Genomic DNA, 27,783 nt, shown 5'->3' on the forward strand with positions numbered 1-27,783 from the left:
TAAAGGGCATCTGTCAGCAAATTTGTACATATCAAACTGTTCCATGTGCGCTTGGCAGCTGAAGGCATCTGTGTTGGTCCCATGTTCATATGTGCCCGCATTGCTGAAAAAAAATTAAGTTTTAATATATGCAAATGAGCCTCTAAGAGCAACGGGGGTGTTGCCGTTACACCAAGAGGCTCAGCTCTCTCTGCCACTGCTGTTCCCTCTGCATTTTGATTGACGTTATAAGTCAGGACCAGGAGTGATGATTTTTTTAGTGCCTGGTCCTGTCAATCAAAGTGCAGAGGGCGTGGCAGTTGCAGAGAGAGCAGAGCCTCTAGGTGTAAGGGCTACGCCTCTGTTGCTCCTAGAGGCTCATTTGCATAAATTAGGACTTTTCTTCTCATCAATGTGGACACACATGAACAGATGCCTTCAGCTGCCAAGCGCACATGTTATAGGTCAGCCAGTGTCATAGGTGCAAAACTGCTGACAGATGCTCTTTAAAGCTGCGGCAAAGAATGCATTTCCATGCAGTGTGCCATAATGCAGCTCTCACTGTTTTACCGCATGTGAATACATTAGGGTTTATTAATAAAACCCTGGGGCTTCCTTGTGTTACCAGTGGGATCGGGCCGCAGTTTATGTTAATGGTTGTACAGGATTGGAAAATCATGTCTGCTTTTTTTCCGAAAAAACAGCCCCACACATGTCCACAGGATGAGTCTGACAGTTTAGCTGTATTAACGTAAGTGGAGCAGAGCTGAAACACCACAATTGTGGGCAGATGAAAGAAAGCCGCCCTGTTTTTGTAATCCTGGACGACCCATTTTAAATAGACGTTTTTGGTTTTATTTTTACATTAGTGTTGCAGGCTCCATTATATTTAATGGACACTTTGTCGGAACCCAATGGACCCCATTATAAGCAAGTGGGGTCAGTTAGGTTCATTTTGCACTGTTATCAATAGAACATTGTTGTGAACAGAACCTAACCTGGATCCACAAAGTCTATAGTTTAGAATAGAAGGGGGTCATCTTTGCAATGCAATAAACTCTCGTGTGCTTTTTTTTTCCTCTAAAATACAGAATGAGTTGCAAAGTGGACTGAGCAAGCCAAGGCTCCGAGCCATACTGAAGGGTTTTGGAGAATATCCAGCAAAATACAGGTAAGCAGAAATGTATTCCAGCCCCTATCATTAGGATAGTGTCACAGCAGCACGCGGAGGTCCGGCAGGCTGCACGCAGCGGTTTTAGTTCCTGACTGATCTCTGAACACTAGAGCGAAACTAGCCCTATGTCATGCGCGTTCTGTTTGGTTCACACACGGCAGATTTGTTTGCTCATCTGATTGGCGATTGCAGAAATCCATGTGCTTTCCACCTAAACAAGAAATGAATGGAACAGATTTTCAACAAATTGTGAATGTCCTCGTGCTGCCCATGAATTTCAGTCGGTACCATTTCCGTGGGCTAGATTCCAGTGATGGATTTGTCTGTATGGGATGTTTTTCAGCGCTTTGTCATTAAGGGCTGTGCTTTTATCGTTCATGCAGGATGTTCATCTGGCGTTCACTGCTCCAGTTGCCCGAGAACCATGCCGCCTTCAGCAGCCTCACCGACAAGGGCACACACCCCCAGTACATCCTGCTTCACCAGGAATACCCCCTCAAGAGTAGAAAGCTATTGAGGGTACTACAGAGGTAATAACTGTAAGGTGGCGGCGGGCTGAATTTTATCCAGTAGATAATAGTTTCACCTTTAGTGGACCTGCAATGTAGACATTAACCCCTTGACAAGCCACCCTTACTTGTTTTTACAGGGGTTTTATTGCTGTGGCTGAGCAATCATCTGGGCACCTTAAAGTGGTTGGTCAGTCTTGGACATTGATGGTATATTGCTAGGGTATGCTATCAACTTCAGATTCACCTGTGGGACCCCCTCCTATCTCCAGAACAGCACCCTCAAAGTGAAGAAGTTTGCACCGTGCATGTTTGGCATATCGATGAATGAAGAGCACACAGGGTAGTGAGACCACCATTCATTGCAATGGAAATGCCGAAAATAGCCAGAGGGTGCTCAAGCATGCACATCTTCTCTCTGATTACTTTGGGGGGGGCTTGTTTTGGAGATGGGAGCAGGTCTCGGACGTGGGATCCACACCATTTCTGACATTGATGGCACATCCTAGCAATATGCCATCAATGTCCAGCATGTTGCAGCATCTGTTCAGGAAAAAAAAAAAATGGTTTTGCATGCAAGTTGAATCCATTTTTTATTTTTTTTGGTGATTGCAGTCAATGCTTCCGTTCTTTCTGCCAGTATTGTCTTCAGATTGCATGCGTTTTTCACGCTTGTGCAATAACATTTTAGAATAACAATCTAACAAAATAACAACTATCAATGAAAAACGGATTGCATCTGGACGCTTTCTGTTTTCCACTCAAGCCCCTATTCATTTCTATGGAACCAGGGCTGCGTTAAAAAGAACAATATAGAACATGCTGCATTTTTTCCTGAAGGCAGAGATATCCGTGAAAAACAACGCTCATTGTTCACAGACCCATTGAAATGAAAAGGATTCAATGCTATGCATTTGCTACACGCAGTGCATCCAGATTTGTTCTTTGGAAAACCCCTTTGAATTTCTTTTTCTCGCTCATATCATTGGGGGACACAGACCATGGGTATAGCTGCTTGCTGCCACTAGGAGGCGACACTAGGCTGAAAACTGTTAGCTCCTCCGCCACCTATACCCCCTCCGGCCAGGAGAGAGCCTTCAGTTTTTAGCTTAGTGTCGTAGGAGGCAGACCCCTGCTCTGCAGGGTGGCTGCTATTTTATTTTTTAAAGATTTTTTTATTTTTATTTTTTATTTTAGGTTGGGGGTCCAGGGCTACTAAGAGCTCTGCATCCCCGGGGGGGCTGACCGGTGACGTTTATTCCACCTCTCTGCCCCCCACAAGAAGACAAAGTGGACCAGGAGGGCTTGACCTTCCTGCTCCCCCCAGCCATGGGGCCACCTATTCCCGCCCTCCAATCCGGTCCATGTCACTTGTGCCAGGGACTGAAGAGGTGGCACCGCTGGTCTGGATCGGATGGGCGAAGAACACAGATGAAGACAGGTAAGTATGTCTCTCTGTGTTCTGTGTCCCCCAGGGGCTGGACTCTCATGAGAAGGAAAGGGTTACTATATGGACTTGGAGCATGATCTTTCTACCTGGGGACCTCCTGCATCGCTCCTCCCCGCCCGTGCACCGCCGGCACGGGGGGGTTAACTCTGCAGCGGGAGCGTTCCTATGCGGCGGCCTTCCCCTCTGCGGCCACTTTCCCTCTGCGCTTGCCGCCGCCCTCCCCCTTCATTTTCTGCCCTGGGAGACATCTCCCATTCTTAAATCCCTCTGTGCCTCTTGGACCGCGGCCGGGGCTCCTTCTCCGCCGGATCGCGGCAGTGCGGGGCTTAGCGTCGGCGGTCCGTGAGAGAAAAGGTTAACTTAAGCCGGGCGGCTGGAGGGGGGCGGAGCCTAGTTTTCCCCCCGAGCTCCCCTGTCCTGTCTGCTCCTCCCGGAAGTACAGAGGCAGTGCGCGTGTTTTTCCACCCTGAGAGGATCGTCCTTCTCGCTGCAGATTACCTCCCCGCCACATCCTGACTCTGGGGACACGTTCCAAGGGTTACTCTGCGCCACTCTGGTAGGACCAGCGCTGCTCCCCTCCTCTATACCATCTCTGGCTCCCTGCTCTCGGTCATGTCGGACCCAGCGGATCCCGCGCCCCAGGTCCTTGGTAGGGCTACCCATTATGCCTGCACTTCATGCAATGTGAAGTTTCCTAGAGGTCAAGCGAACCCCCTCTGTGCCTTATGCCAGGCCACCCAGAGCATGCCACCTCAGTCGCAGTCCACTGACGTGCACCCTTCTGCTGGAAGTATGGAACCGGAATGTGCCAAGTCCCTATCCCGGACGGTGATTGACCTGTCTAAGATCTCCCAATCCACCCTTTCCTTAATGGGCCGCTTGGTGGAGACGTCTCCTGCGCAACCTGCTCTATCCCAGGGCGCACCATCCAGGAGCAGGCACCCCAGCAAGCGTCCCAGACAGGAACGCCTTTCCTCCTCGGATGCATCGCCTTCTCCTCCTCTCCCCGGTTCACTGTCCAGGGCGTCCTCGTTGGTTGGAGACCATTCGTCCGGAGGAGAACTCGCAGTGTCGAACACGGATCTGTATCCGGACCGCTCATCCCAGATGGCCGCCTTAGTGGACAGTCTGGTTTCGGCAATCCGGGACACCTTTCAGCTTCAAGAGGAGGGCCCCTGTTCCAGTCACCAGGGGGTTTTCTTCCTGCGTAGCAAACGGGCTCCCAAGTCGTTCCCGGTACATGACGAATTTTCCGTCCTCACCGCTAAAGCATGGGAACATCCAGGTTCACGTTTCCTGATTCCCAAGCGACTGGATCTTCTTTATCCGTTCCCCCCCGGATTGGGTGGGTAAGTGGTCTTCCCCTCCAAAGGTGGACCCGCCAGTGGCTCGCCTGGCCAAGAATACCACTATTCTGGTTGCGGACGGCTCCTCTCTGCAGGACCCCATAGACTGACGGGTCGAATCGCTGGCGAAGTCTATTTTTTTTTCTGCCACCGGTTCGGCACTCCGTCCCATTTTAGCTTAAGCGTGAGTGGCTAAGGTGGTTTCCGAATGGGCCCTGCGCTTACATCAAGATTTAGATTCTGACCTTTCCCGCACAGACCTCCAGGATCTGGCGGCCCAGATATCCCAGGCGGGGAAGTACCTTTGTCAGGCGGCCCTGGACGCGGGTTCCATGGTCGCGCGGTCCTCCGCCTTAGCTGTCTCCATTCGTTCTTCCTCCAAACGTTCCCTTCTCTCCCTTCCCTTCGCTGGTTCTCGTCTTTTTGGGCCCAAACTTGACAAAATCATTTCTGAGGCCACGGGTGGCAAAAGCACCCATCTTCCACAGCCCAAACCCAAGCGTTCTTTTCGACCACGTCCTTCTGCACCTCGCCAGTCCTTTCGCCGCTTCACGGGCACCCGCCCGGCGGCTCCCTCGACTTTGAGACAGCCCACTCAGGAGCAACGGCGGAAGCCTTCATTCAAGCCACAGCCCGCCTGGCGTTCCCAAGCGCAGCCTCAGCGCTCTTCCTCTGGCAAACAATCCCCTGCATGAAGGTGCGCCCCCACCTTCCTGGGTGGGGGGGTCGGCTCCTTAATTTTCAGGAGGTTTGGCAGGCCCACATCTCAGACGCCTGGGCACTCGAGGTAGTCACTACAAGTTGGAGTTCAAATCCATGCCTCCAAACCGTTTTTTTTGTCCCGTCCCCCCAGGGAGCCTTCTCGTGCGGGAGCCTTCTTTCAAGCGGTTCAAGATCTGCTGGTCAGGGGAGTAATCTCCCCCGTTCCGGCGAGAGCGGTTTTCCGGTTTTTACTCCTACCCCTTCATTGTACCCAAGAAGGAGGGAGCTGTCCGCCCGGTGTTGGACCTCAAGAGGTTAAACCGTTACCTTCGAGTGCGCCGTTTTCACATGCAGTCTCTTCGCTCCGTGATAGCTTCCTTGGCGCAAGGGGAATGGTTAACTTCCGTGGATATCCAGGACGCCTACCTGCACGTCCCCATTGCGATCGCCCACCAGCGGTTTTTGCACTTCGCGTTCCACTCAGACCACTACCAGTTCGTCGCCCTGCCATTTGGTCTGGCAACTGCGCCGAGGGTGTTTACCAAGGTGCTCGGTCTGCTTATGGGCCTTCTTCGCTCCAGGGGCATCACCTTGATTCCGTACCTGGACGACATTCTCATCAAAGCGTTGTCGTTCCGGCAGTGCGAGGTGAGTCTGCAGATCATCTTGGACACTCTCGCCTGCTTTGGGTGGCTTGTAAACCTTCGAAAGTCCTCCGTGGTCCCGTCGTCTCGGATTCGGTTCCTCGGTATGCTTCTGGACTCCAGAGCAGCTCGGTGCGTCTTCCAGCGGACAAGGTGAAGGACCTTCGCAGCACGGTGCACCGCTTGCTTCGGCAGCGCACAGTCTTCATCCGGACATGTATGCGGGTGTTGGGCCTTATGGTAGCCTCGTTCAAGGCGGTACCATTCGCTCAATTTCACACCCGTTCTTTACAGCGAGCGATTCTCTCGACCTGGGACAAGTCCCAGGAGTCCTTGGATTGTCGATTTTTCCCTTCCTCAACAAGTTCGGTCGGACCTCCTTTGGTGGCTCTCCCCAACTCACCTGGAGATGGGGAAGTCTTTCCTTCCGATCAGATGGACGGTCATTACGACGGACGCCAGTCTTCAGGGTTGGGGAGGAGTCTTCGGCACTCGGACTGCCCAGGGCGTATGGTCTCCGTCTGAGTCCAGACTATCCATCAATGTCCTGGAGCTTTGTGCAATTTTCCTCTCTGCGCCATTGGTCTCCCCTCCCGCGGGGCCTTCATGTCAGAGTCCAATGTCTGAGGCGGCGAGGATTCTCAGGTGGGCGGATGCCCATGTTCCGGCCCTGTCGGCGGTCCACATTCGGCGTGGTCAATTGGACGGTGGATTTCCTGAGCCGGACGACTATAAATCCCGGGGAATGGTCTCTCCATCCGGAAGTATTCAACACTCTGTCATCGCTGGAGACGGCCGGACGTGGGTCTGATGGCTTCCGGCCTCAATCACAAGCTTCCGTGCTACTTCGCCCGCGCAAGGGATCCCGCAGCTTGCGGAGTGGACGCGCTCGTGGCACGGGTTCACGTTTCTTTGTCTTTCCACCGTTGTCCCTCCTGCCTCGGATCCTCCGCAGGATCAAGTGGGAGGGCGTTCAGACCCTGTTGATCGCTCTGGACTGGCCGCGTCGGGCATGGTACTTGGATCTTGTCCTCCTACTAGGGGACGTTCCGTACCCGCTCCCTCTCAGACCCGATCTTCTGTCGCAAGGGCCCGTCTTCCACCCGAGTTTAGATACTCTTCGTTTGACGGCGTGGCTCTTGAAACCTTCCTTTTGAAGCAGCTGGGTTTTTCCGATGCGGTGGTTCGGACGCTCATTCAGGCTAGGAAACCTACTTCTTCCAGGATATATTATAGAACTTGGAAGTCCTTCCTTCGTTTCTGTGAGGAGCGGGACCTATCTCCCAGATCCTTCTCCCTGCCGGTCGTTTTGGCTTTCCTTCAGTCCAGACTGGAATTGGGCATGGCGCTCAGCTCCTTGAAGGGCCAGGTGTCGGCCCTTTCCATTTCCTTTCAGCGATGCTTGGCGGCACTGGGTCCTGTTAGGACCTTCCTTCAGGGCGTGGCGCACTCCGCTCCGCCTTACCGTCCCCCGCTTTATCCGTGAGATCTTAACTTGGTATTGGGGGTTCTGCAAGCTTCTCCCTTCGAACCCTTGCGGGAGGCTTCCCTCCGCCTGCTGTCCTGGAAAGTGGCCTTCCTGGTGGCCCCTCACATCCATACGCAGGGTTTCAGAGTTGGCAGCTCTGTCATGCCGTGAACTGTTCCTGGTCTTTCATCAGGACAAGGTGGTCCTCCGTCCAGTCCTTCCTTTTTGCCCAAGGTAGTGTCTGCTTTTCACCTCAATGAGGACATTGTTCTGCCGTCCTTTTGCCCTGGGCCTTCCCATCCAAGAGAGGTGTCGTTACACCGTCTAGATGTGGTACTGGCTCTGCGGATTTACCTTTCGGCTGTGGCTCCCTTTCGGCGCACGGACGCCTTGTTAGTCATTCCGGAGAGGTCTAGGAAGGGTTTGGCGGCTTCAAAGGTGACGATCTCTTGGTGGATTCTCTCCACTATTTTGGAATGTTACCGCGTTCGGGACAGAACGCCCCCTCCGGGGATCACGGCCCACTCTACCAGGGCACTTGGATCCTCCTGGGCTCACTTTCACCGGGCGTCGGCGGCTCAGTTGTGTAAAGCCGCGACCTGGTCTTCCCTCCACAGTTTTACAGGGTTCACACTCTCACTTCTGCGGACGCCGCTCTGGGCTGCCTGGTCTTGCAGGCTGCAGTGTGATGACTGTCACGAGGTTCTCTACCTTCTTCACTCTGTTTTGTGTTCCCTCCCCAGGGACTGCTTTAGGACGTCCCATGGTCTGTGTCCCCCAATGATATGAGCGAGAAAACGAGATTTTGTGAAACTCACCTGTAAAATCTGTTTCTCGCTTGATTCATTGGGGGACACAGCACCCACCCCGTTTGGGTCAGTTGACCGTGGAGTTGGTTGATGTTATTTTATCCTTCTGCTTCTCCTACTGCTTTTGCACAAACTGAAAGCTGCTCCTCCGCCAGCTATGCCCCCTCCGGCCAGGACTGAGCCAACAGTTTTCAGCCTAGTGTCGCCTCCTAGTGGCAGCAAGCGGCTATACCCATGGTCTGTGTCCCCCAATGAATCAAGCGAGAAACAGATTTTACAGGTGAGTTTCACAAAATCTCGTTTTTGTCTCTAAATTGCAAACGGGTGATGTAAAATGAGCAGACTTAGACTTGCATCATCGTTCTGACCATATGCAGTGTAGTTGTGAGTTCTCCTTGTAAATGTGTTTGTTTCCTCACTAGGACACTCTCTACCTTGGCCCACTGGTCTGCAATATTTGGAGAAACAAAGTACTTACCCCTCTTGGCCTTTCCATTTGTAAAACTTTTTCAGAACAACCAGCTCATCTGCTTTGAAGTTGTGGCCACAGTGATAAGTAAGAGCATTAGTATTCTGTACAGGGGAAAACCAGCGGTTTACTGCACCGATGACCCTATTGTAGTGTGATTCCATGGCCATTAAAAAATGAAAATGCTCGTACAGTCCCTTGAGTGATGAGCCAAGCCCTTTATTTCTGTTGTAAAGCTAAATTCCCATTTGCTGACTGCAAACAGTCATAACCTTCATAGATATGGAGATTTAAAGGGAACCTGTCACCGGGATTTTGGGTATAGAGCTGAGGACAAGGGAGCACTATCTAGTCCCCATAGCTCTGTGCTTTTATTGTGTATAAAAACCGATTTGATACATATGCAAATTAACCTGAGATGAGTCAGAGCTTGAAAATATGACTCTTCTCTGGTCGCACAAGGAAGATATGACTCTTTTATGTTAATTTGCATATGTATCAAATAGTTTTTTTTACACAATAAAAGCACACAGAGCTATGGGGACTGGGTATTGTGGATGTGCTAGCGGCCATCTAGCAGCCCATGTCCTCAGCTCTATACACAAAATCCCGGCGACAGGTTCCCTTTTAAGGCCGTTGTCTTATCTGAGCCACTGGTGGCATATCGCTAGGATATGCCACCAATGTCCGATAGGGGCGGGTCCCACCTCTGAAACCTGCACCTATCTCTAGAACAGGGCCCCCAAAGTGAACAAAAGCGCAACCTCCATACACTTCTGGATCGGCTATTTCCAGCAGTCCCATAGACATGAATGGACAGGTGACCGTGCATGTGCGCTGCGCTCTCCATTCAATTCTATGGGACTTCCAAAAATAGCCTAACGCACTCGCTCAGGTATTTTCGAAACTTCCACAGACGTGAATGGAGAGCACCCCACACATGTGCAGTGTGCTCTCCTTCGCTTTGGGGGCCCTGTTTTAGACGTACCTGTATTTTTCGCCCTAGAAGACTCATCGGCCCATAAGACGCACCTAGGTTTTAGAGGGGGACAATAAGAAAAAAATATTTTTCATTAGAACTCAGGTCAGACCACATATCAGACTCCCACAAGGCCTCAGATCAGACCCCCAATTAGACCTCAGATAAGAGCCTCATGCCTCTCAGCAGTCCCCATTGCCTCATATCAGCCCCCATTGTCTCTCAGATTAGCCCCCAGCAGCCCCAGAGCAGCCCCCAGAATCTCTATATTGCCCCCATCGCCTCATGTTTTATAAAATAAAATTAACTTACCTTTCCTGCTATTGACTCCGCCGCTCCTCACCGCCCGCGCTCGGTCTTCCTCCTCCTCCGTCTGTTGTGCTGTGAACTGGCACGCACACGCCAGTTCATGCGTCTTACGTAGGTGCAGGTCCCAGTGTTGGGACCTGCACCTGTCTGTCATTGGTGACATAGCGATATGTCACCAATATCTCATGACACCACCTCTTTTTAGTGCAGCGTGTAGATGTCCTAATTTAAAAAGTACACAATACTGTACGAAGTTCCCACTCCATACAGTATTAGAATGTATTGGCTCCGTTGAGTCGAAGTTATTACTTTGCGAAGTCTCTCGAGACTTTGTGTAATAACTTCGGGTATTATTACTGTAAAAAACCTTGTAACTGATCTCTGGTTCGGTTCCAAGTTATTAGACGAAGTCTCTCGAGACTTCGCGAAGTAATAAGTACTAATAACTTCGGCTTATCTGAGCTAATACTGTACGGAGTGGGAACTTCGTACGGTATTACAATGAAGTTTTTAGCAAATCTACTTCAGATGTACCATTCAAAGTCGATTTGCTCATCTCTAGTTGTCTTGCTACCAGGATCCCAACGATCGTCTGTACTGTGCAGGGCAGCCCAGCAGGAGGTGCTCAGTTTCCCTGCAGCACCACCACAGGTGCGATTAAGTATTACACCACAGTTTCCATTGATATCATTTTGTTGTCGGTGTATGCCATGAACATGCAGGATCCTCCTAAGAATGAGAAAGATGCTTTTTTTTGTAGCCCCCCCTCCGAATTCGCTAATAAATGAGCTTATTCAATAGGGAACCCCTACAATCAACTCAGAATTTCCTAATAGACTATATGATAATGCAGTTCCCAAACGTAAAGCTTAGTGACTAGTCCCTATAATCCTCTTGAAAATTATACATAATTCTGTCGGTTAGGTATTAGGACTTTTTTCTAATTTTTTTTTCTTGTTAGCCAATTGGTGTCAGCATTGGTTTGAGTACTTCCCGAATCCTCCAATCAACATTCTTGGCATGGTTGAGAATGTGTTAGCTCATCATGACAAGGAGCTTCTCCAGCACTTTGTGAAGTATGACGTCACATCTCAGGTAACAAGCGCAGTCTGCGCCTAACATCTCCATGTTATTGTATGTATGACTAATGATATATTCTACTTCTTTGGGGCGTGACCCCGGAAACATCACAAAACTAAAGAGGTTTGAGTGGACACCCCTGGTATTTTACACGTGTATGTATATGGGCACATACACTCATTGACCTTCATAAGGTCATACAAGAGCTTTGGGGGCATTTAAACATTACAATTTTTAATGTTGATTTTTTTCCTATAACTGGGGTTGATGTGGAAGCCCCAGTTACAGGGTGAATTCACTAGGGATCGACCGATATTGATTTTTTAGGGCCGATACCGATAATTTGTCAACTTTCAGGCCGATAGCCGATAATTAATACCGATATTCTGGGTATTTTTATTTTTGAGGAAAAAAAAAAAATTCCTACACAAATCTGCTGAAAATTAATGTTTATTGTTAACGTGTATTATTATTTTATTTTTTTTGTAAATCTTTTTCATTTATACTTAATATTTTTGTGGTTTTTTTTTTTGTTTTTTTTTTACTAACTTTTAGCGCCCGTAGGGACTAGAACCCTTGTCCCATTCACCCTGATAGATCTCTATCAGAGTGAATAGGATCTCGCACTCTCCCTGCTGCCCTGTGCTCTGTGCACACAGCAGCATGGAGCTGACTATGGCAGCCAGGGCTTCAATAGCGTCCTGGCTGCCATGGTAACCGATCGGAGCCCCAGGCTTACACTGCTGGGGCTCCAATCGGAGGAGCAGGGGAGAGGGGATCCTGTGGCCACTGCCACCAATGATTAATACTGGGGGGGGGGGCACACTGCGCCACCAATGTTTTTACTATTGGGATGGGGGTGGGGGGCGCACTGCGCCACCAATGACTAATACTAGGGGGCTTGAGAGGGGGGGGGGCGCACTGCGCCACCAATGTTTTTACTATTGGGGTGGGGGGCGCACTGCTTGAGGGGGGGGGCGCACTGCGCCACCAATGAAGATACCTCTCTTTCACATACAGGAGGCGGGAGCTGGCTGCAGAATCACATAGCCGGCTCCCGACCTCTATGAGCGGTAGCTGCGATCCGCGGCACCTAAGAGGTTAACTACCGCGGACCGCAGCTGCCGTTCATAGAGGTCGGGAGCCGGCTATGTGATTCTGCAGCCAGCTCCCGCCTCCTGTATTTGAATTAATGAAAGACTCCTCTTCATTGGTGGCGCAGCGGCCACAGCCCCTCCCCTCCTCTTGTCTTCCGTCCTGTCATTGGAGGCAGCGGCAGCAGCATCACAGGGGGAGGAGACACTGCTTCCTTCTCCCCTGTGCTGCGGAGGGAACACAGAACGCGCTGAGAGCAGCGCGTTCTGTGTTCCCAATACGTTATCGGTATATCAGCAAAATAGATGCAGATACCGATAACGTTCAAAATCCTCAATATCGGCCGATAATATCGGCCAAACCGATAATCGGTCGATCCCTAGAATTCACCCACCAGAGATGTTGTACAAGTCTGTTCACTGCAGCACTGACCCAGCTGCTCATGCAGATACCTGGCCCCCAGCAATCACATGACTGTTGGGGACCGGGGCAGGAAGAGGCATTGCCAGTACACAGTGCTCATTAAGTGCAGTGTGTACAGCAACTTGTCTCTTCCTTCTGTGTGGGAGGCTGAGCTGTCACTGACGGCTGTCTTCCCATTCCTGCAGCTGCTAACTCTGCATAGTCATTCAGGAGCGAGTGATTATTACTATAATACTGCTCCTATGTACAAGAATATAACTACTATAATACTGCCTACTATGTACAAGAATATAACTACTATAATACTGCTTCTATGTACAAGAATACAACTACTATAATACTGCTTCTATGTACAAGAATACAACTACTATAATACTGCTCCTATGTACAAGAATATAACTACTATAATACTGCCTACTATGTACAAGAATATAACTACTATAATACTGCTTCTATGTACAAGAATACAACTACTATAATACTGCTCCTATGTACAAGAATACAACTACTATAATACTACACCTATGTACAAGAATATAACTACTATAATACTGCACCTATGTACAAGAATATAACTACTATAATACTGCTTCTATGTACAAGAATATAACTACTATAATACTGCTCCTATGTACAAGAATATAACTACTATAATACTACACCTATGTACAAGAATATAACTACTATAATACTGCACCTATGTACAAGAATATAACTACCATAATTCTGCTCCTATGTACAAGAATATAACTACCATAATACTGCTCCTATGTACAAGAATATAACTACTATAATACTGCTCGTATGTACAAGAATATAACTACTATAATACTGCTCGTATGTACAAGAATATAGCTACTATAATACTGCCTCCTATGTACAAGAATATAACTACTATAATACTGCCTCCTATGTACAAGAATGTAACTACTATAATACTGCACCTATGTACAAGAATATAACTACTATAATACTGCTCCTATGTACAAGAATATAACTACTATAATACTGCTCCTATGTACAAGAATATAACTACTATAATACTGCTCCTATGTACAAGAATATAACTACTATAATACTGCTCCTATGTACAAGAATATAACTACTATAATACTGCTCCTATGTACAAGAATATAACTACTATAATACTGCTCCTATGTACAAGAATATAACTGCTATTATACTGCCTCCTATGTACAAGAATGTAACTACTATAATACTGCCTCCTATGTATAAGAATATAACTGCTATAATACTGCCTCCTATATATGAGAATATAACTACTATAATACTGCTCCTATGTACAAGAATATAACTACTATAATACTGCTCCTATGTACAAGAATATAACTACTATAATACTGTTCCTATGTACAAGAATATAACTAATATAGTACTGTTCCTATGTACAAGAATATAACTACTATAATACTGCTCCTATGTACAAGAATATAACTACTATAATACTGCTCCTATGTACAAGAAAATAACTACTATAATACTGCCTCCTTTGTATAAGAATATAACTGCTATAATACTGCCACCTACGGGGAAGACTATCCAGTCATAGTTCTATGCTTCTCGGTAACGGTCTTGTATCTCTGATGTGCAGGTTTATGCGTGGCCTCTGCTGGAAACTCTCTTTTCTGAGGTTTTAACAAGAGAAGAATGGCTGAAGCTGTTTGATAATGTGTTTTCCAATCATCCAGCCTTCCTGCTGATGGCGGTGGTTTCCTATATCCTGAGCTCACGCTCTCCATTACTGCACTGCAGCCAGAAAGAAGACTTTGAGGTAACACCGCTAGAACCGTTCTGTAGATCCTCGGTAATATTGGCGGGGCTGTGACGCTTGAGAGAAGCTGCTCTCGCCCAGTGAATAAAGCCGTATGATGGATGTATCGCACTGAACATATAATCCAGGCGTAGCCGATAACCTAATAATGAAATCAGTGACTTTCTACGTTCAGAATTGAATTTTATATGCACATTTCTATAAACATTAGAATAAAAAAATGGGTTAGAATAGCTAAAAATAATGAATACTCACCACATTGATTCCCTGCTGCTGCTGTTCCACCCCCTCTTGGGTCCCCACCGGTCTTTGCCTCCTGGTCCCTCCGGACACAGGAGATTTGACTACTCCGCCATTCACGGACACATTTTGTAAGAGGTTTTGCCGTCGGCTGTATAATCAGAGAATCTTGAAAGTTGTTCTCTGCGCACTTCTGATTCATGTGAAATATCAAGATTATCATCGGCTAAAAGGAGTGCCAGATTCTCATAAATTCTGGATTATTGGTTCCTAGATTAAAGGGGTATTCCATGAGTACAATATTGACCTATGCTCAGGATAGGTCATCAGTATTAGATCGCTGGGGCACCTCGAGTGAATGGACCTGGGCTGCAGTACCAAGCATAGCCTCTTTACAGTGTACGGCGCTGTGCTTGCTCTGCTGGGAGGAGGCCTCAGCGCTCACTGTAGCGCCACAGCCTCTTCAAAGAGCTGATCACAGGGGTCCCGGGAGTCTGACCCCCACTCATCTGATATGGACGGCCATAGGTCATCAATATTGTGCTCCTGGAAAACCACTTTAGGATGCGTTTAAAAAACATGACACCTTTGCTCCTAAGGAAGGCGGCTCTCTGGGCTGTGAGCTCCATTGTGTGTTCAAGTGAATGGGGTTGAGCTGCAGTACCGGGCACAGCCTCTGGGCAAGAGTGTCGCATCTTCTGGAAGAAGGCAGCCATGTCTCTTGCAACCACTTATGAAGGGAACCTGTCACCGGCAACCTCCCTTTTTTTCCCATCAGCATAGAATAAAACTTCTCGTGGGTAAGTAATATACAAGGTGAAGCTGTGCTATGTAAATACATTAAAGGTCCTCCCTATCTGTTTGCATAGACACCTAGCTGTGGTTCGTCTGATTAAATCGCTCTTTTTTTCTTTTGCTTATCCGGGGCTCCGTTCCTGAGTTGTGATACTTTTTTTTTCTTAATATGCAAATTAGGCCTTTGGTGCAATGAGGGAGTCACCTTTGCTCTCGATGCACCCAAGTTCTGATCCGTTCTATGACCAGCCCCTCCCTGTCCCTGTCAATCAAAGCAGCGAGGGAGGGAGTTGGCCGCAGAAGTTAGCTATTCATATACCACAGGTTTCGCCACTCTATGCACCTGGTATAGTACGTACCCACTGAGAAGTGATATTGTATGCTTGTGGGGAAAAAATATAAAAACAAACTTTGATCTAAATGCTAAAATTACTTAGTGGTTGTCTCACTTCAGCAAGTGGCATTTATCATGTAGAGAAAGTTAATACAAGGCACCTACTAATGTATTGGGATTGTCCATATTGCTTCCTTTGCTGGCTGGATTAATTTTTCCACCACCTTTTATGTACTGCTGGTTTCCATGGTTACAGACCACCCTGCAATCCTGCAGCGGTGGTCGTGCTTGCACAATATAGGAATAAATGCTGCCCTCTCTGGTGGCTGAGACCGTGGGAGCGCGACTAGTGCTTTTTTCTATAGTGTGCAAGCACGGCCACCGCTGATGGATTGCAGGGAGGTCGTAACCACGGAAACAAAGGGTGTAAAATGTGATGGAAAAATGAGTCGAGCCAGCAAAGGAAGCGATATGGAGAATCACAATACATTAGTAAGTGCCTTGTATTAACCTTCTCTACATGATAAATGCCACCTGCTGAAGGGACAAAACCCCTTTAAGGAACAACAGTGTAGGACTATGTATTGATTTAAAGGGGGTTGTGTGCTGTCATGATATGGATGACCTATCCTTCAGATGGGTTCTCAATATCAGGGCCACTCGCAACACCCCTGGTGACCAGCAGTTTGAGGAGGCGCCTGTGCGAGCGATGTGTCCTCTTCCGTGTTTTACCTGCTCACCTAGCTTGTAGCGAGGGTGCAGTATCATTTCAGCTGATCACTAAGGCTACTTTCACACTTGCGTTGCGAATTCCGGTATTGAGATCTAGCAGAGGATCTCAGTCCCGCATTAAACTGATCAGTTTTGATTTTGCACATCAGGAGGCATCCGTTCCGTTAGGAGGCAGTTGTGTGAAATCGAAAACTGATAAAAAAAAAGAACGGATCCGTCACTAAATACATTGAAAGTCAATGGGTGGCGGATCCACCATTGACTTGCACTTTTTTCAGTGCCGGATCCGTTTGTATGACCGGACACACCACAGCAGCTTGCGCTGGTTTTGTGTCCAGTCACAAAACGGAATGCTGCCGGAACGGAAGACATCCTGATGCATCCCGGATGGGTCTCTTACCATTCAGAATGCATGAGGACTAAACGGAACCGTTTTTTTTTTCCGGTATTGAGATCCTCTGCCGGATCTCAATGCCGGAAGTCAACAACTCGAGTGTGAAAGCAGCCTAACAGTTGTAATCGCACTGCGCCGCTGCTAAAATCTATATGGTATGCAGTTAAATATTGAAGACTGCGCAGCGGTCGCACGAGCGCCTCAACCCTTGAATTGGAAGCCTGCCAATCTGACATTGATGACCAGTCCTGAGGATATCATTACAGCGCAATTCTTGCGGTTTCCCTCATTATTCTGTAGTATTTTTTCCATCACCGGAATAACCTGGATATCGGCGCGATGATTAAAGAGGCCTACCACGTCATGGACGCTACACCAGCGGAGATTCACCCACAGCACCTCCTGAATGAATTTGTGCCTCTTACGAAGGGTCAGTATCCGGTGTTCAACAAGTACCCCAAATTCATCGTGGACTATCAGAGCCAAGAGAGGGAGAGAATCCGGCAGGAGGAGCTGGAGTACTTACGAGAGAGGTAAGTCGCCTTACGCCAGGGGGCTGTTCTGTGCATGGTACAGACTGGGGAAATGTGGATGTTCTCCAGTGTTGATGTCTCCGTTGTGATGGTGCACATCCCATGGTTTATCAGTGTTCTACCCAAAGTAATGTATTTGGAGATTTGGATCCACGCAAGGTCTCTGCACCCACTGCTGATCTAAATCCATCAGTAGTGCAGCCTCAGGCTTTGCGTCTATAATGTCAAACATCTATATTTCATTGAAGATTTAAGAAATTACAAAACTTTTTTCCTTTTTTTTTTTTATTACACATTATCTACCTTGTGTGTTGTATGCAGGCAAATATCCCATGAGATGGAGGCCGAGGCATTAAGACGTAGAGCGGAGGATGAAGCCTGGTACCAGCAACAAGAGCTTCTCCGAGGGGCAGAACAGCAGAGGCGGCAGCTTCTTATTGAGGAGGAGCAAAGGCTCCTACAGCAGAGGCAAAGGTAAAACATCTGGGAAGCAGATGTGCAGCGGCAGCAGTCTCCGAGATCCCCCCCCCCCCCCTGCCATATTACAAACCCCTTCTTTATTCTGTGGTTATTGATAGTGACTATTAGAAATGGTTACAGATATAAACTATCCCCTATTAACAATTGGGCTTATAGGGGTATACCCATCTCAACATTTATGGTATATCCACGGGATGTGCCTCTAATTCGCATGATGGCTGCACGTGCCGTGCCCCCCTATTGGACATTTATTTCATTTCCTGTGGATATGCCTTAAAGAGGACCTGTCACCACTCCTGACATGCTTAGTTTAATAGCTTCATGCATTCCCCATGTAATAACAATTTTGGAACATCTCTTCTTATGACTCTATGTTGTGCCATTCCTTTATTATTCCTGCTAGAAGTTATGAATGAATTGCTAGCATTATGCAGTAAGGGTACAGAGGGAAGGTAACCAGTTGGGGGGTGTACCCGCACAGATGCACTCTGTCCAATCAGTGCTGCGATTTTCAGACTGTGCAGGGACACACCCCCAACTGGTTACCACCCCTCTGTACCCTTACTGCAGACTGCTAGCAATTCATTCATAACTTCTAGCAGGAATAATAAAGGAATGGCACAACACAGAGCCATAAGAATAGAGGCTCCAGAATTGTTATTACATGGGGAATGCATGAAGCTATTAAAACGGGCATGTCAGGAGCGGTGACAGGTCCTCCTTAAATATGGAGATGAGAATACCTCTTTAAAGGGCAATGGACATTTTATCACCTAGCCACAGGATAAGTGATGAATGTCTGAATGCCAGGTCCCCACTGCTAGAACCTCCATCCATCAGTGAAGGGGGCAGCGGGGGGTTATCATGTTTGAATGAAGCAGTGGTGCTACTTTGTTTAATATCTATGGGGCTAATGGAAACAGCCAAACGCTACATTTCTCTCTGTCAGTCCCGTAGAGATTGCATTGAGCGGCAGAGTGTCTGCATGACCACCTCTCCATTTAAAGAGTACCTGTCATCTGTTTAGCTAATGGAATTTGGCCCCCTGAGTATAGTGATTGTTTTATTTTATTTGATGTTACCCCATTTCCGGTAGGTGTCCCCCCCCCCCCCCCCCCCCCCTCCCTCCTTAGTTGTGGTGCATATGAGGTCATTGACTGGGGTTTGCCATGAAGGAGGCAACCACAGCAAATCTCCTGAGGCTGTATGTCCGCTCTGACGCTGCCCTCACTGATTGGCATGAGAACTTACCTGGATGTTGTGCTGCAGCTTCTCACCCTCCTCCTATCTGTGCTATCTTCTCCTCTTCTCCCCAGTAATGCTGCCATCTTCTGTCTCTGGCCGTGGCCCCAGGAATGAAGTCTTCACTGCCTGGTCTCACAAATTCTGTTTAAATCTGGCAAGGTCATTCAGTAAAGACTTCGTTTTAGTTCAGCTTTAGAAATCGGATTGCCACATAGGACTCCCGTCAGTGCCTTCTGAGAGGAGCCTGGGTACAGGAGGCATAGGCTTTAGGCGACTTTGAGTGGTCAGACCTCTTTATCGTTCCTCGGTTCCCAGTAATACAGATAAACTAATGATAAATCGCAGTTTGGTTATTTTTTTCGGTCATTTTTATATAAATGCCAAACAAATATCACACGAGCTTCCGTTTCCTGGCTTTTACGTTGGCATATACAGGTCAGATGACACCTTGTGCCCATGCATTCTCTCCTAGGCTGGCAGCTGTAAAGCGAGACCTGAAAATAAAGGAGCTTCAGCTTCTAGAGGCCGCGAGGAAACGTTTTATGAAATATCAACAGGATCAAAGAAAGATGGAACTAAGACGTCTGGATGATGAGATCGAAAGGAAGATGTGTGTACGGGAAAGGGAAACTGCCGCCGTGGTTCAGGACGTGGAGATCCGGCAGATGGAGCTGGAAGCTCAGAGACGCTTCTATGAACAGGTGCGGCCTAGGACGTGCATCTGTATGGATGATGTAATGGCGTCGTGGACTGCTCCTGAGCTTTGGGACTTCCTTTGCCCTCTAGTAAAACATTTTATTTTATTTTTTATATCTAGCAATTGGCCAAAGAGCTTGAGGCCGAAACACAGGATGTGAAAGGAGATTTGGATGCCAGCAGGAGAAAGGCCCACCTGGAGGAACAGATGTTCTGGAGGCTGATGGAAACGGAGGAGGATCTCAAAGACAAAAAGGTTGGCTAATAAAACCATACACTTTTTACATTAGATTAAAGGCGTTGTCTCACTTCAGCAAAGGGCATTTATCATGCAGACAAAGTTAATACAAGGCACTTCCTAATGTATTGTGATTGTCCATATTGCCTCCTTCGCTGGCTTGCTTGATTAAATCGGCTTGAACACTATAGAGAAAAGTGTTGGCCTCTCTGGTGGCAGCTCCTGTCGTGGCCACCTTGTATCTGCGCTGCAGCAAGTGGCCATAACCCCTGGAAACAAGCAGTGTATAATGTAATGGGGAAATGAATCCAGCCAGCAAGGGAGGCAATATGGCCACTCACAATACATTAGTAAGTGCCTTGTATTAGCTTTCCTTACATGATAAAAGCCACTTGCTGAAGTGAGAAAACCCTTTTATTGTCACCTACACCCGCTGACCATCTTCTGTGCGGGCCATCCGACTCTCTCTGAACTGCAGATTTCCGCGAAGATAAGGATGGGGGCATTTGTATTCCAACATGCTCATTGTCTTTTTTTTTTTCTTGGGTACCACGAGAGGAGTCTTGCAGCAGCTTACTTCTCTTTTTATATTCAGAACATTGTCTTTTGTGGTCCAAGAGTGTCTCATCCCTTCCTGACACAAGGGGGCGCTGTCTCGTTTCAGGGCGAGACGATTTCAGGGGAGAGAAGGATCAGGCGGTTTGAGATGGCTTTTGAGGGCTAGCAGCAGGTGCAGGGGCTTAGCTGCAGGCGAAGCAGCTGCTTTGGGGCCCGAACTCAGAAGGGGCCCACCTAGGAAAAGATTTTATTGTCTAGGCCACCTTGACAGTATTATAAAATTACATTACCGGTATATACAGAGACACTGTAGAAAACAGAGGGACTTCTGGGCCTTGTCTGAGAGAGGTATCTTGACTAGCCACAGGAGTGGGGGTTGTGAAGACGTTGCTGTGCAGGCGCAGTCATTTATAGTTACGCCACTGCGCTGGTGGTTTATTGTCGTTGACGAGTAGCAGGGCCGGGTGCAGTCCATGGAGTAGAGAACGTACACCACTGGCAGGCAGTGCTCTATCCTCGGCTCTTACACAGAAATTGTCTTACTGCTGCATGGCACGCAGAAGGAATCTGCAGAGCATCTCTACTCTGACTTCCTCAGAAGACATGCTCGGCAGAATAGAAGCTGCTTAAAATGTCCTAAGGGATCTCAACACAGCAGGAAGTGTCAGCCTTTCTTGAGGCTCAGGCCTGAGTGAAAACTGCAAGAATTCAGGATTATTTAAAATAACTAGTGAAATGGAAAATAAAAAATTGTTAAAACGTATTTTAAAATAAAAACTGTACTTCACATTCACTGTGGGTAGATGTTGGGTTTATTTGACCAACTCTTCACGATGTTATGATGTGTTATCTGTGGCCTGCAGGAGGAATACAGGGTTATCAAGATGCCCAAATACTGCAGTCCCAAAGAATAAATTGACCATTTGAGCTCTGCTGCATCTTCATGAATATGCTCTTCCCAGTGTTTTTTTTCACAGTAATGGCTTATCTTCTTTTCCACAGCTGCTGGAGGAGAGTTTGGCAAAGGCTGACCGATTATGTTCGGAGACCGAGTGGAAGCTCCAGGCTCTTCACAAACAAAAACAGGATGACGTGCAGCGTGGGAAACATTGCGAAGACGTGGCGAAATTAGCGGACAGCATCAAAGAGCAGGAAAAGCAGCTTTGTGGTGTCATCAAAGAGTTGGAAGCAAGAAAGGCAAGAGAAAAATAAGCTGATACAAGTCTCCATATATATTTGTATTAGTAAATCACAAAGCAGTCAGTGTTACAGACATTGTCACATTGTATACGCTCCACCGTTCATACTCGGATTAGTCTTGTGCCGGACATCGCTGCTTTTCTCAGCTTGTGGGAGGGTCAGCCTGCTCGTCTACCTGTTTACAGCTGTAATGTCAGTCTGTGACGCAGGATTTGTGATGGGATATTCTGTATTGCCTCTCCAGTGAGTGAGTGAAGCTCCCCCTTTAATAAACCGGATACAGGATCGCAGGGACCGTCGCAGGCAGTTCACCCGTGCTGCATCAGAACTGGCTGTGACAATCGACCTGGTCCGGAGAACGTTTTCTGTCCTCTTCAAGTTTAAAGCCTGAGCCGACCATAAAAATTGTTCAGCGTACCAGTCTGCACTGGTAAAAAAAAGCCACCAGTCCACCACTGTAGTACAAGATCTAACATGGCTCATGCAGGTTATAGAAAGGGTGATATTTAGGGGGAGATTTATCTCCTGTACTGCCGGAGGATTTTTTTTAAAATTATTTTCTGCGTTTATATAGCACTACTATATTCCATAGACATTATCATGCTGTCCCGCAATCTATGTTCCCTATCAGTCTGTCTTTGGAGTGTGGAGGAAACCCAGGCAAACGCCGGGAGAACATACAAACTCCTTGCAGATGTTGTCCTTGGTTGGATTCGAACCTGTGACCCCAGCGCTGACCACTGAGCCACCGCGCTGCGCCTTATATATGATGAGGCACAGGCCTCGTCATCTATTGGGTGCATCCTTTGGCAGTCCGTGCGCTTAGACGGAAATCTACAGCAGCTCGGAGCATGCACCAGAAAACTGGCATGAAGATAAATTTATTGCGGCTTATAGTTACGCCCTCTTTCAGAAAAGTGTAGAGGGCGGTGTAAAAACTGCCGCTTACAACAATTTTAAAAAAAAGTCAAACACAAACTGGCGCAAACTAAATGGTAAATCTCCCCCTTAGTCTCTTGATAAGTTAGTTCTGGTTGGTTAATTAGATGTATACAGCATATAATGCAGAAAATATCTCATTTCTCCATTCATCTCCTCAGTGGGCAGAGGTTTCAAACAGGCAATCACAGCTGGAGACGGAGCAGCTCTTAAAGTCTACAGCGGATGCAGGGAGGAGGAAGTTCTTACATGCAGGAATGGTGCAGGAGGTGCAGCCGCAGGACGTCCTGCAGGAGACCGAGAGCGACTATTCTGGTCTGTTTACAACTTCATGATTTATTTTATTTCCATCTGCCCTTAAAGGGGTTTTCTCATCTCAGACAATGGGGGTATATCGCTAGGCTATGCCCCATTGTCTTGTAGATGCGGCTCTGGGACCCGCACCTATATTGAGAACGGAGCCCTGAAAGTGGTGGAGGGCACGCTACGCATGCGCCTCTGTGCTCTCTATTCATTTTCTATGGGGCCGCCGAAAATAGCCGAGCGCTGGCTCAGCTATTTCCATCAGGCCCATAGAAGTGAATGGGAGCGGTGGCTGGCCATGCGCGGTGCGCTCCCAATCACTTATGGGAAGAGCGATTGGTGGTGGCCGGACCGGAGTCCTCCAGCCACCACTTTGCGGGGCTTCATTCCCGATATAGGTGCAGGACCCGCACCTATAAGACAATGGGGGCATATCCTAGCGATATGCCCCCATTGTCTGTGATGAGACAACCCCTTTAAAGCTTTACAAATTTCTTTCTAAATGTAAAACCTAGTTCCACGCCCAACCTGATAATTCAGATTATTTTTTTTTTCTAATCCTGGGCATCGCCTTTTTAAATGTGATATTTTTTCCCATGAACCTGAGTTGTCCGATATTGCAGCTCAGTCCTATTTACTTGACCGGTGCTCAACTGCAATACCATAATCAGCACATCAAGAAAAAACTGAATGCACAACCTCTTCTCTACAAGTGGTTCCAAAAAGCTGAGATCCAGGGTGCTGTTTGTAGAATCCTTGCCCTGTTGAGCTCCTTTTGTCTACCTATGAACAAGGTTATTTATTTGTGCTCTCCTTAATTATACCTTTATATCATGGTTTGGTGTGGAAGCTGTATCCTTAGGGGATGAGAGGATCTTTTTTTTTTTCTTTTCTGATTTTAATTATAGAGATCTCTTATTCAACACCCCTTTAATTAGCCAGATGAGAGAACAGCTCTCTTGTTGTGGAGGACCCTACATATTCATACATTCTATGTTAGCCATGTAATGCTTTATCTCTCCTGTGGGTGGTGCTGCAGGGAAACTGAACACTTGCATCCGGGTTCTCTCAGTTTACAGCTGATCGCTGGGGGTCTGATCCGTCTTGCATCCTGCGATCAGCTCATTTTTGTGGGAGACCTAAAGGGATTGTCAGCAAAGGCCTCAGCTGCAGATTGTCGGATACAGTTCACCCCCATATAACGGGATTTCTCACACTGGAAACCGTGTATTTGCTTTGTTTTACAGACCGGCTTGGTGACTTGAATCTTTGTTCTCCAGATCAGATTTCTGTACAGGGTGATAAAGAAGTTCAGAGCAAACCACAAAATGTGTGTTTAAACGACGTCTCTTCCTCAAGCTCATCTGCGCATTGTAAGTCCAGAGAACTCCTTACACAGCGTCCCGGGACTCACAGGTCTATGCTGCTCAGTAGTCGCGCATTAGGGATACTGAAGGGTAGGCTTCACACCAGCTGCTGAAACGTAGGACAAACTAACAGCTCTGCATTGTAGGAGCTCAGCCAAGCGGTGTATGACAGCGAGCTTGCTGACTGTTTCCAGTACCAATGAGGAAAACTTTGAATTGTGCTCCGGTCCATGGATGTAGAAGAATAGTAATGTTAGGCTACTTTCACACCTGCGTTCGGTGCGGATCCGTCTGGTGTTTGCATTACCATATATTTTTTTTTGTTCATGATAATGCAAACGGATCCGTTTTGACTTGCATTGAAACTCAATGGGAGGCGGATCAGTTTTCAATTGCACCATATTGTGTGAAAACGGATCCGTCCCCATTGACTTAGGCTACTTTCACACTTACTGTCTTTGTACATGCGAAGTACGGACTTGCGACTGCCACCTCTGTAGCAGAATATGAACTCGGCTCTCTGCTTTTATGGTTCTAAATGACAACTACTTTCATACACTGCTTTAGATATAGCGCGGTACCCGTATTTTGTTTTATTTTGTATTAAGGAGTTTTGAGCCTACCCCAATAAGGGCACCGCTGCTTTAATCCAGTATTCCACATCAACAATTTTCTGTTTTGTCACCTTTCACACTTGCGTTAGGTGCGGATCCGTCTGGCATCTTCACAGACGGATACGCACCTATAATGCAAATGCTGGTATCCGTTCAGAACGGATCCGTCTGCATTCTATGTAAAAAAAAAAAAGTCTAAGTCTAATTGTTAGTCAGACGGATCCGTCCTGACTTTACATTGAAAGTCAATGGGGGACGGATCCGTTTGCAATTGCACCATATTGTGTCAAACGGATCCGTCCCCATTGACTTGCATTGTAAGTCAGGACTGACCCGTTTGGCTCTGCACGGCCAGGCGGACACCAAAACGCTGCAAGCAGCGTTTTGGTGTCTACCTGCTGAGCGGAACGGAGGCAAACTGATGCATTCTGAGCGGATCCTTATCCATTCAGAATGCAATTGGGGATGAACGGTTCCATTCGGGGCCGCTTGTGAGAGCCTTCAAACGGATCTCACAAGTGGAACCCCAAACACAAGTGTGAAAGTAGCCTTACATTGTAAGTCAGGACGGATCCATTTGGCTCCGCATCGTCAGGCGGACATCAAAACGCTGCAAGCTGCCTCCAGAGCGGAATGGAGGGGGAACGGAGCCAAACTGATGCATTCTGAGCGGATCCTTATCCATTCAGAACGCATTGGGGCTGAACTGATCTGTTTTGGGCCGCTTGTGAGAGCCCTGAACGGATCCCACAGGCGGACCCAGAAACGGCAGTGTGACAGTAGACTAATACATCTACAGAGTTATTCTGCTGTGATGCAGGATTTATGAAAACTGTAAAACGGTGCTCAGTAGTAAATGTTTGGTGAATACTTTTTACACTGAACACTTTATTAAAGGGGGTGTTTCATCTTAGACATTGGTGGCTTGTCACTATGGTATGCCACCAAGGTCGGACAGGTGGGACCTATCTCCAGAATGGGACCTCCAAATTGACACACATGCGTCCGCCTTCCATTTATTTATGTTAGACTGCCCACAATAGCAGAGGGCCGGATCGGCTATCTCCAGCCGTCCCATAGAAGTGAATGGAGTGGTGGCCGCGACTGCGCGGTGCGCTCTCCATACAATTCTGTGGGACTTCCAAAAAATAGCTGAGCGTGCTCATTCGGCTATTTTTGGAACTCCCATAAAAATGAATGGCGAGCGCGCTGCGCATATGCGATGTGCTGTCCTCTACTTTTGGGGCCCCGTTCTGGAGATAGGTGCGTGTTTCAGAAATTGGACCCGCACCTATCTGACTTGATGGCATATCCTAGTGATATGCCATTAAAGTCTTAAGATGACACAACCCCTTTAAGAATTATTATTAATATTGGAAGTATCACCCTTGCCACTCAAAACTACATCTGACACACTCCTCTCTGCTACATATGTACAGGTGGCACATAAGAGGGCCATGCTGCCGTATTATATGCTTTACATTTATGTATATGTTTTGTCTCATAGTTTCTCTGGATCGTGGAAGAGACAGCTTGGATTATAAGGAACGTGCTCTTATGTCAGAAGTACGAGAGCTCAGACACAAACTGGCTTCACAGGCGCAGAGAAAATACCGCACATCACACTATCCGGACACACAGTGGACTTGACCGCTGGTTCGGGGGAGGTTCTTTTATTTATCAGAATTGTATTTATTCTTAGTCCTGTATTTTCTTACCTAGATTTGTACAGTTCAATCACACGTCAGAGTGTATAGGATCATTAAACACTTTTTATTACTGAAGTGACTCCTTTATTATAAAGAGCGGCAGAAACCACAGAGTAAGAACATTGCAGGGACGCCAGGTGCAATATGCAATAACTTCTAAGATCCCCTAGATGGCGCCGACTGCCTGGCTGCCAGACACACAACTGCTGCAAGCTGCAGTTTGGTCTGAAAGTCCATGTTGATCCAGTGACTTACAATCATTTTTATACCGGCTCCGGTTTCTTCAGTTTTGATTTAATACAATCTGAAACGGATGTATTAGGCTACTTTCACATCTGCATTTTCCCTTTCTGCTAGTGAGATCCGTCATAGGATCTCAATAGCGGGTTGGGGGGGAGGAAACGCTTCCGTTTTGTCCCCATTCATTGTCAATAGGAACAAAACTGAACTGAACAAAACTGAGTGCACCACAATGCATTCCGTTCCATTTTGCTGCATCCCCGTTGCGGACAGAATAACGCTGCAAGCTGCCATTGTGGCGCGGAGCAAGACTGATCCGTCGTGACACACAAAGTAAGTCAATGGTGGCGGATCCGTTTTCTCGGACACAAGAAAACGGATCCGTGCCCCATTGACTTGCAGTAGTTTTAGAGACTGATCCGTCTTGGCTATTTTAGAGACGATACAACCGGATCCGTTCAGAGTGGATGCAGACGGTTGTATTATTATGACGGAAGTGTTTGTGCTGATCCATGACAGATCCAACGCTGGTGGGAAAGTAGCCTTGAATGGCATGGATCCATTTAAATCTGATTTTGGGATCCTCTGCCGGATGTCAAAACCGGAACTCCATAACACAAGTGTGAAATAGGCCTTACACAGTCATAGCACAAACTCCAAGGAAAGTCAATGGTGTTGTGTATGTGATGTATGGCGGGGGGATTAGCCGACTGATCACCCCAGTTTATGTAGTGAAGAGACTGTGTTAAGAGATGTAAGCATTCAGATCAAAGTCATTCTTCTTCAGAATAAGGATTATATATAACAAGGCGTCTTATAGTTCAGGCGACGTCGATCAAAACAATCGCCAAAAACTCTGAAATCTTACCGACAGGTTAACTGACCTAAGGCCTCTTTCACACGGGCGTTGCGGGAAAAGGTGCGGGTGCGTTGCGGGA

The 27,783-nt window shown here is 47.4% G+C and overlaps 1 protein-coding gene across 1 annotated transcript in view; it reads left to right on the forward strand.

Moving 5' to 3' along the window:
* The window catches only part of TBC1D31 (TBC1 domain family member 31), a 42,826-nt gene extending 16,155 nt beyond the window's left edge, over positions 1–26,671 (forward strand). The window contains exons 10-22 of the mRNA XM_040433010.1: positions 1,071–1,150; positions 1,537–1,683; positions 8,504–8,637; positions 10,800–10,933; positions 14,049–14,228; positions 17,024–17,256; positions 17,578–17,730; positions 19,454–19,682; positions 19,799–19,933; positions 21,476–21,670; positions 22,774–22,927; positions 24,163–24,288; positions 26,404–26,671. Of these exons, the coding sequence (XP_040288944.1) occupies positions 1,071–1,150; positions 1,537–1,683; positions 8,504–8,637; positions 10,800–10,933; positions 14,049–14,228; positions 17,024–17,256; positions 17,578–17,730; positions 19,454–19,682; positions 19,799–19,933; positions 21,476–21,670; positions 22,774–22,927; positions 24,163–24,288; positions 26,404–26,546 (2,043 nt within the window). The 3' untranslated portion in view covers positions 26,547–26,671. The remainder of the gene's footprint in view (positions 1–1,070; positions 1,151–1,536; positions 1,684–8,503; positions 8,638–10,799; positions 10,934–14,048; positions 14,229–17,023; positions 17,257–17,577; positions 17,731–19,453; positions 19,683–19,798; positions 19,934–21,475; positions 21,671–22,773; positions 22,928–24,162; positions 24,289–26,403) is intronic.
* Positions 26,672–27,783: the final 1,112 nt, after the last annotated feature.

This window comes from Bufo bufo, chromosome 5 (assembly GCF_905171765.1).
Source record: "Bufo bufo chromosome 5, aBufBuf1.1, whole genome shotgun sequence".
Lineage (NCBI taxonomy): Eukaryota > Metazoa > Chordata > Amphibia > Anura > Bufonidae > Bufo > Bufo bufo.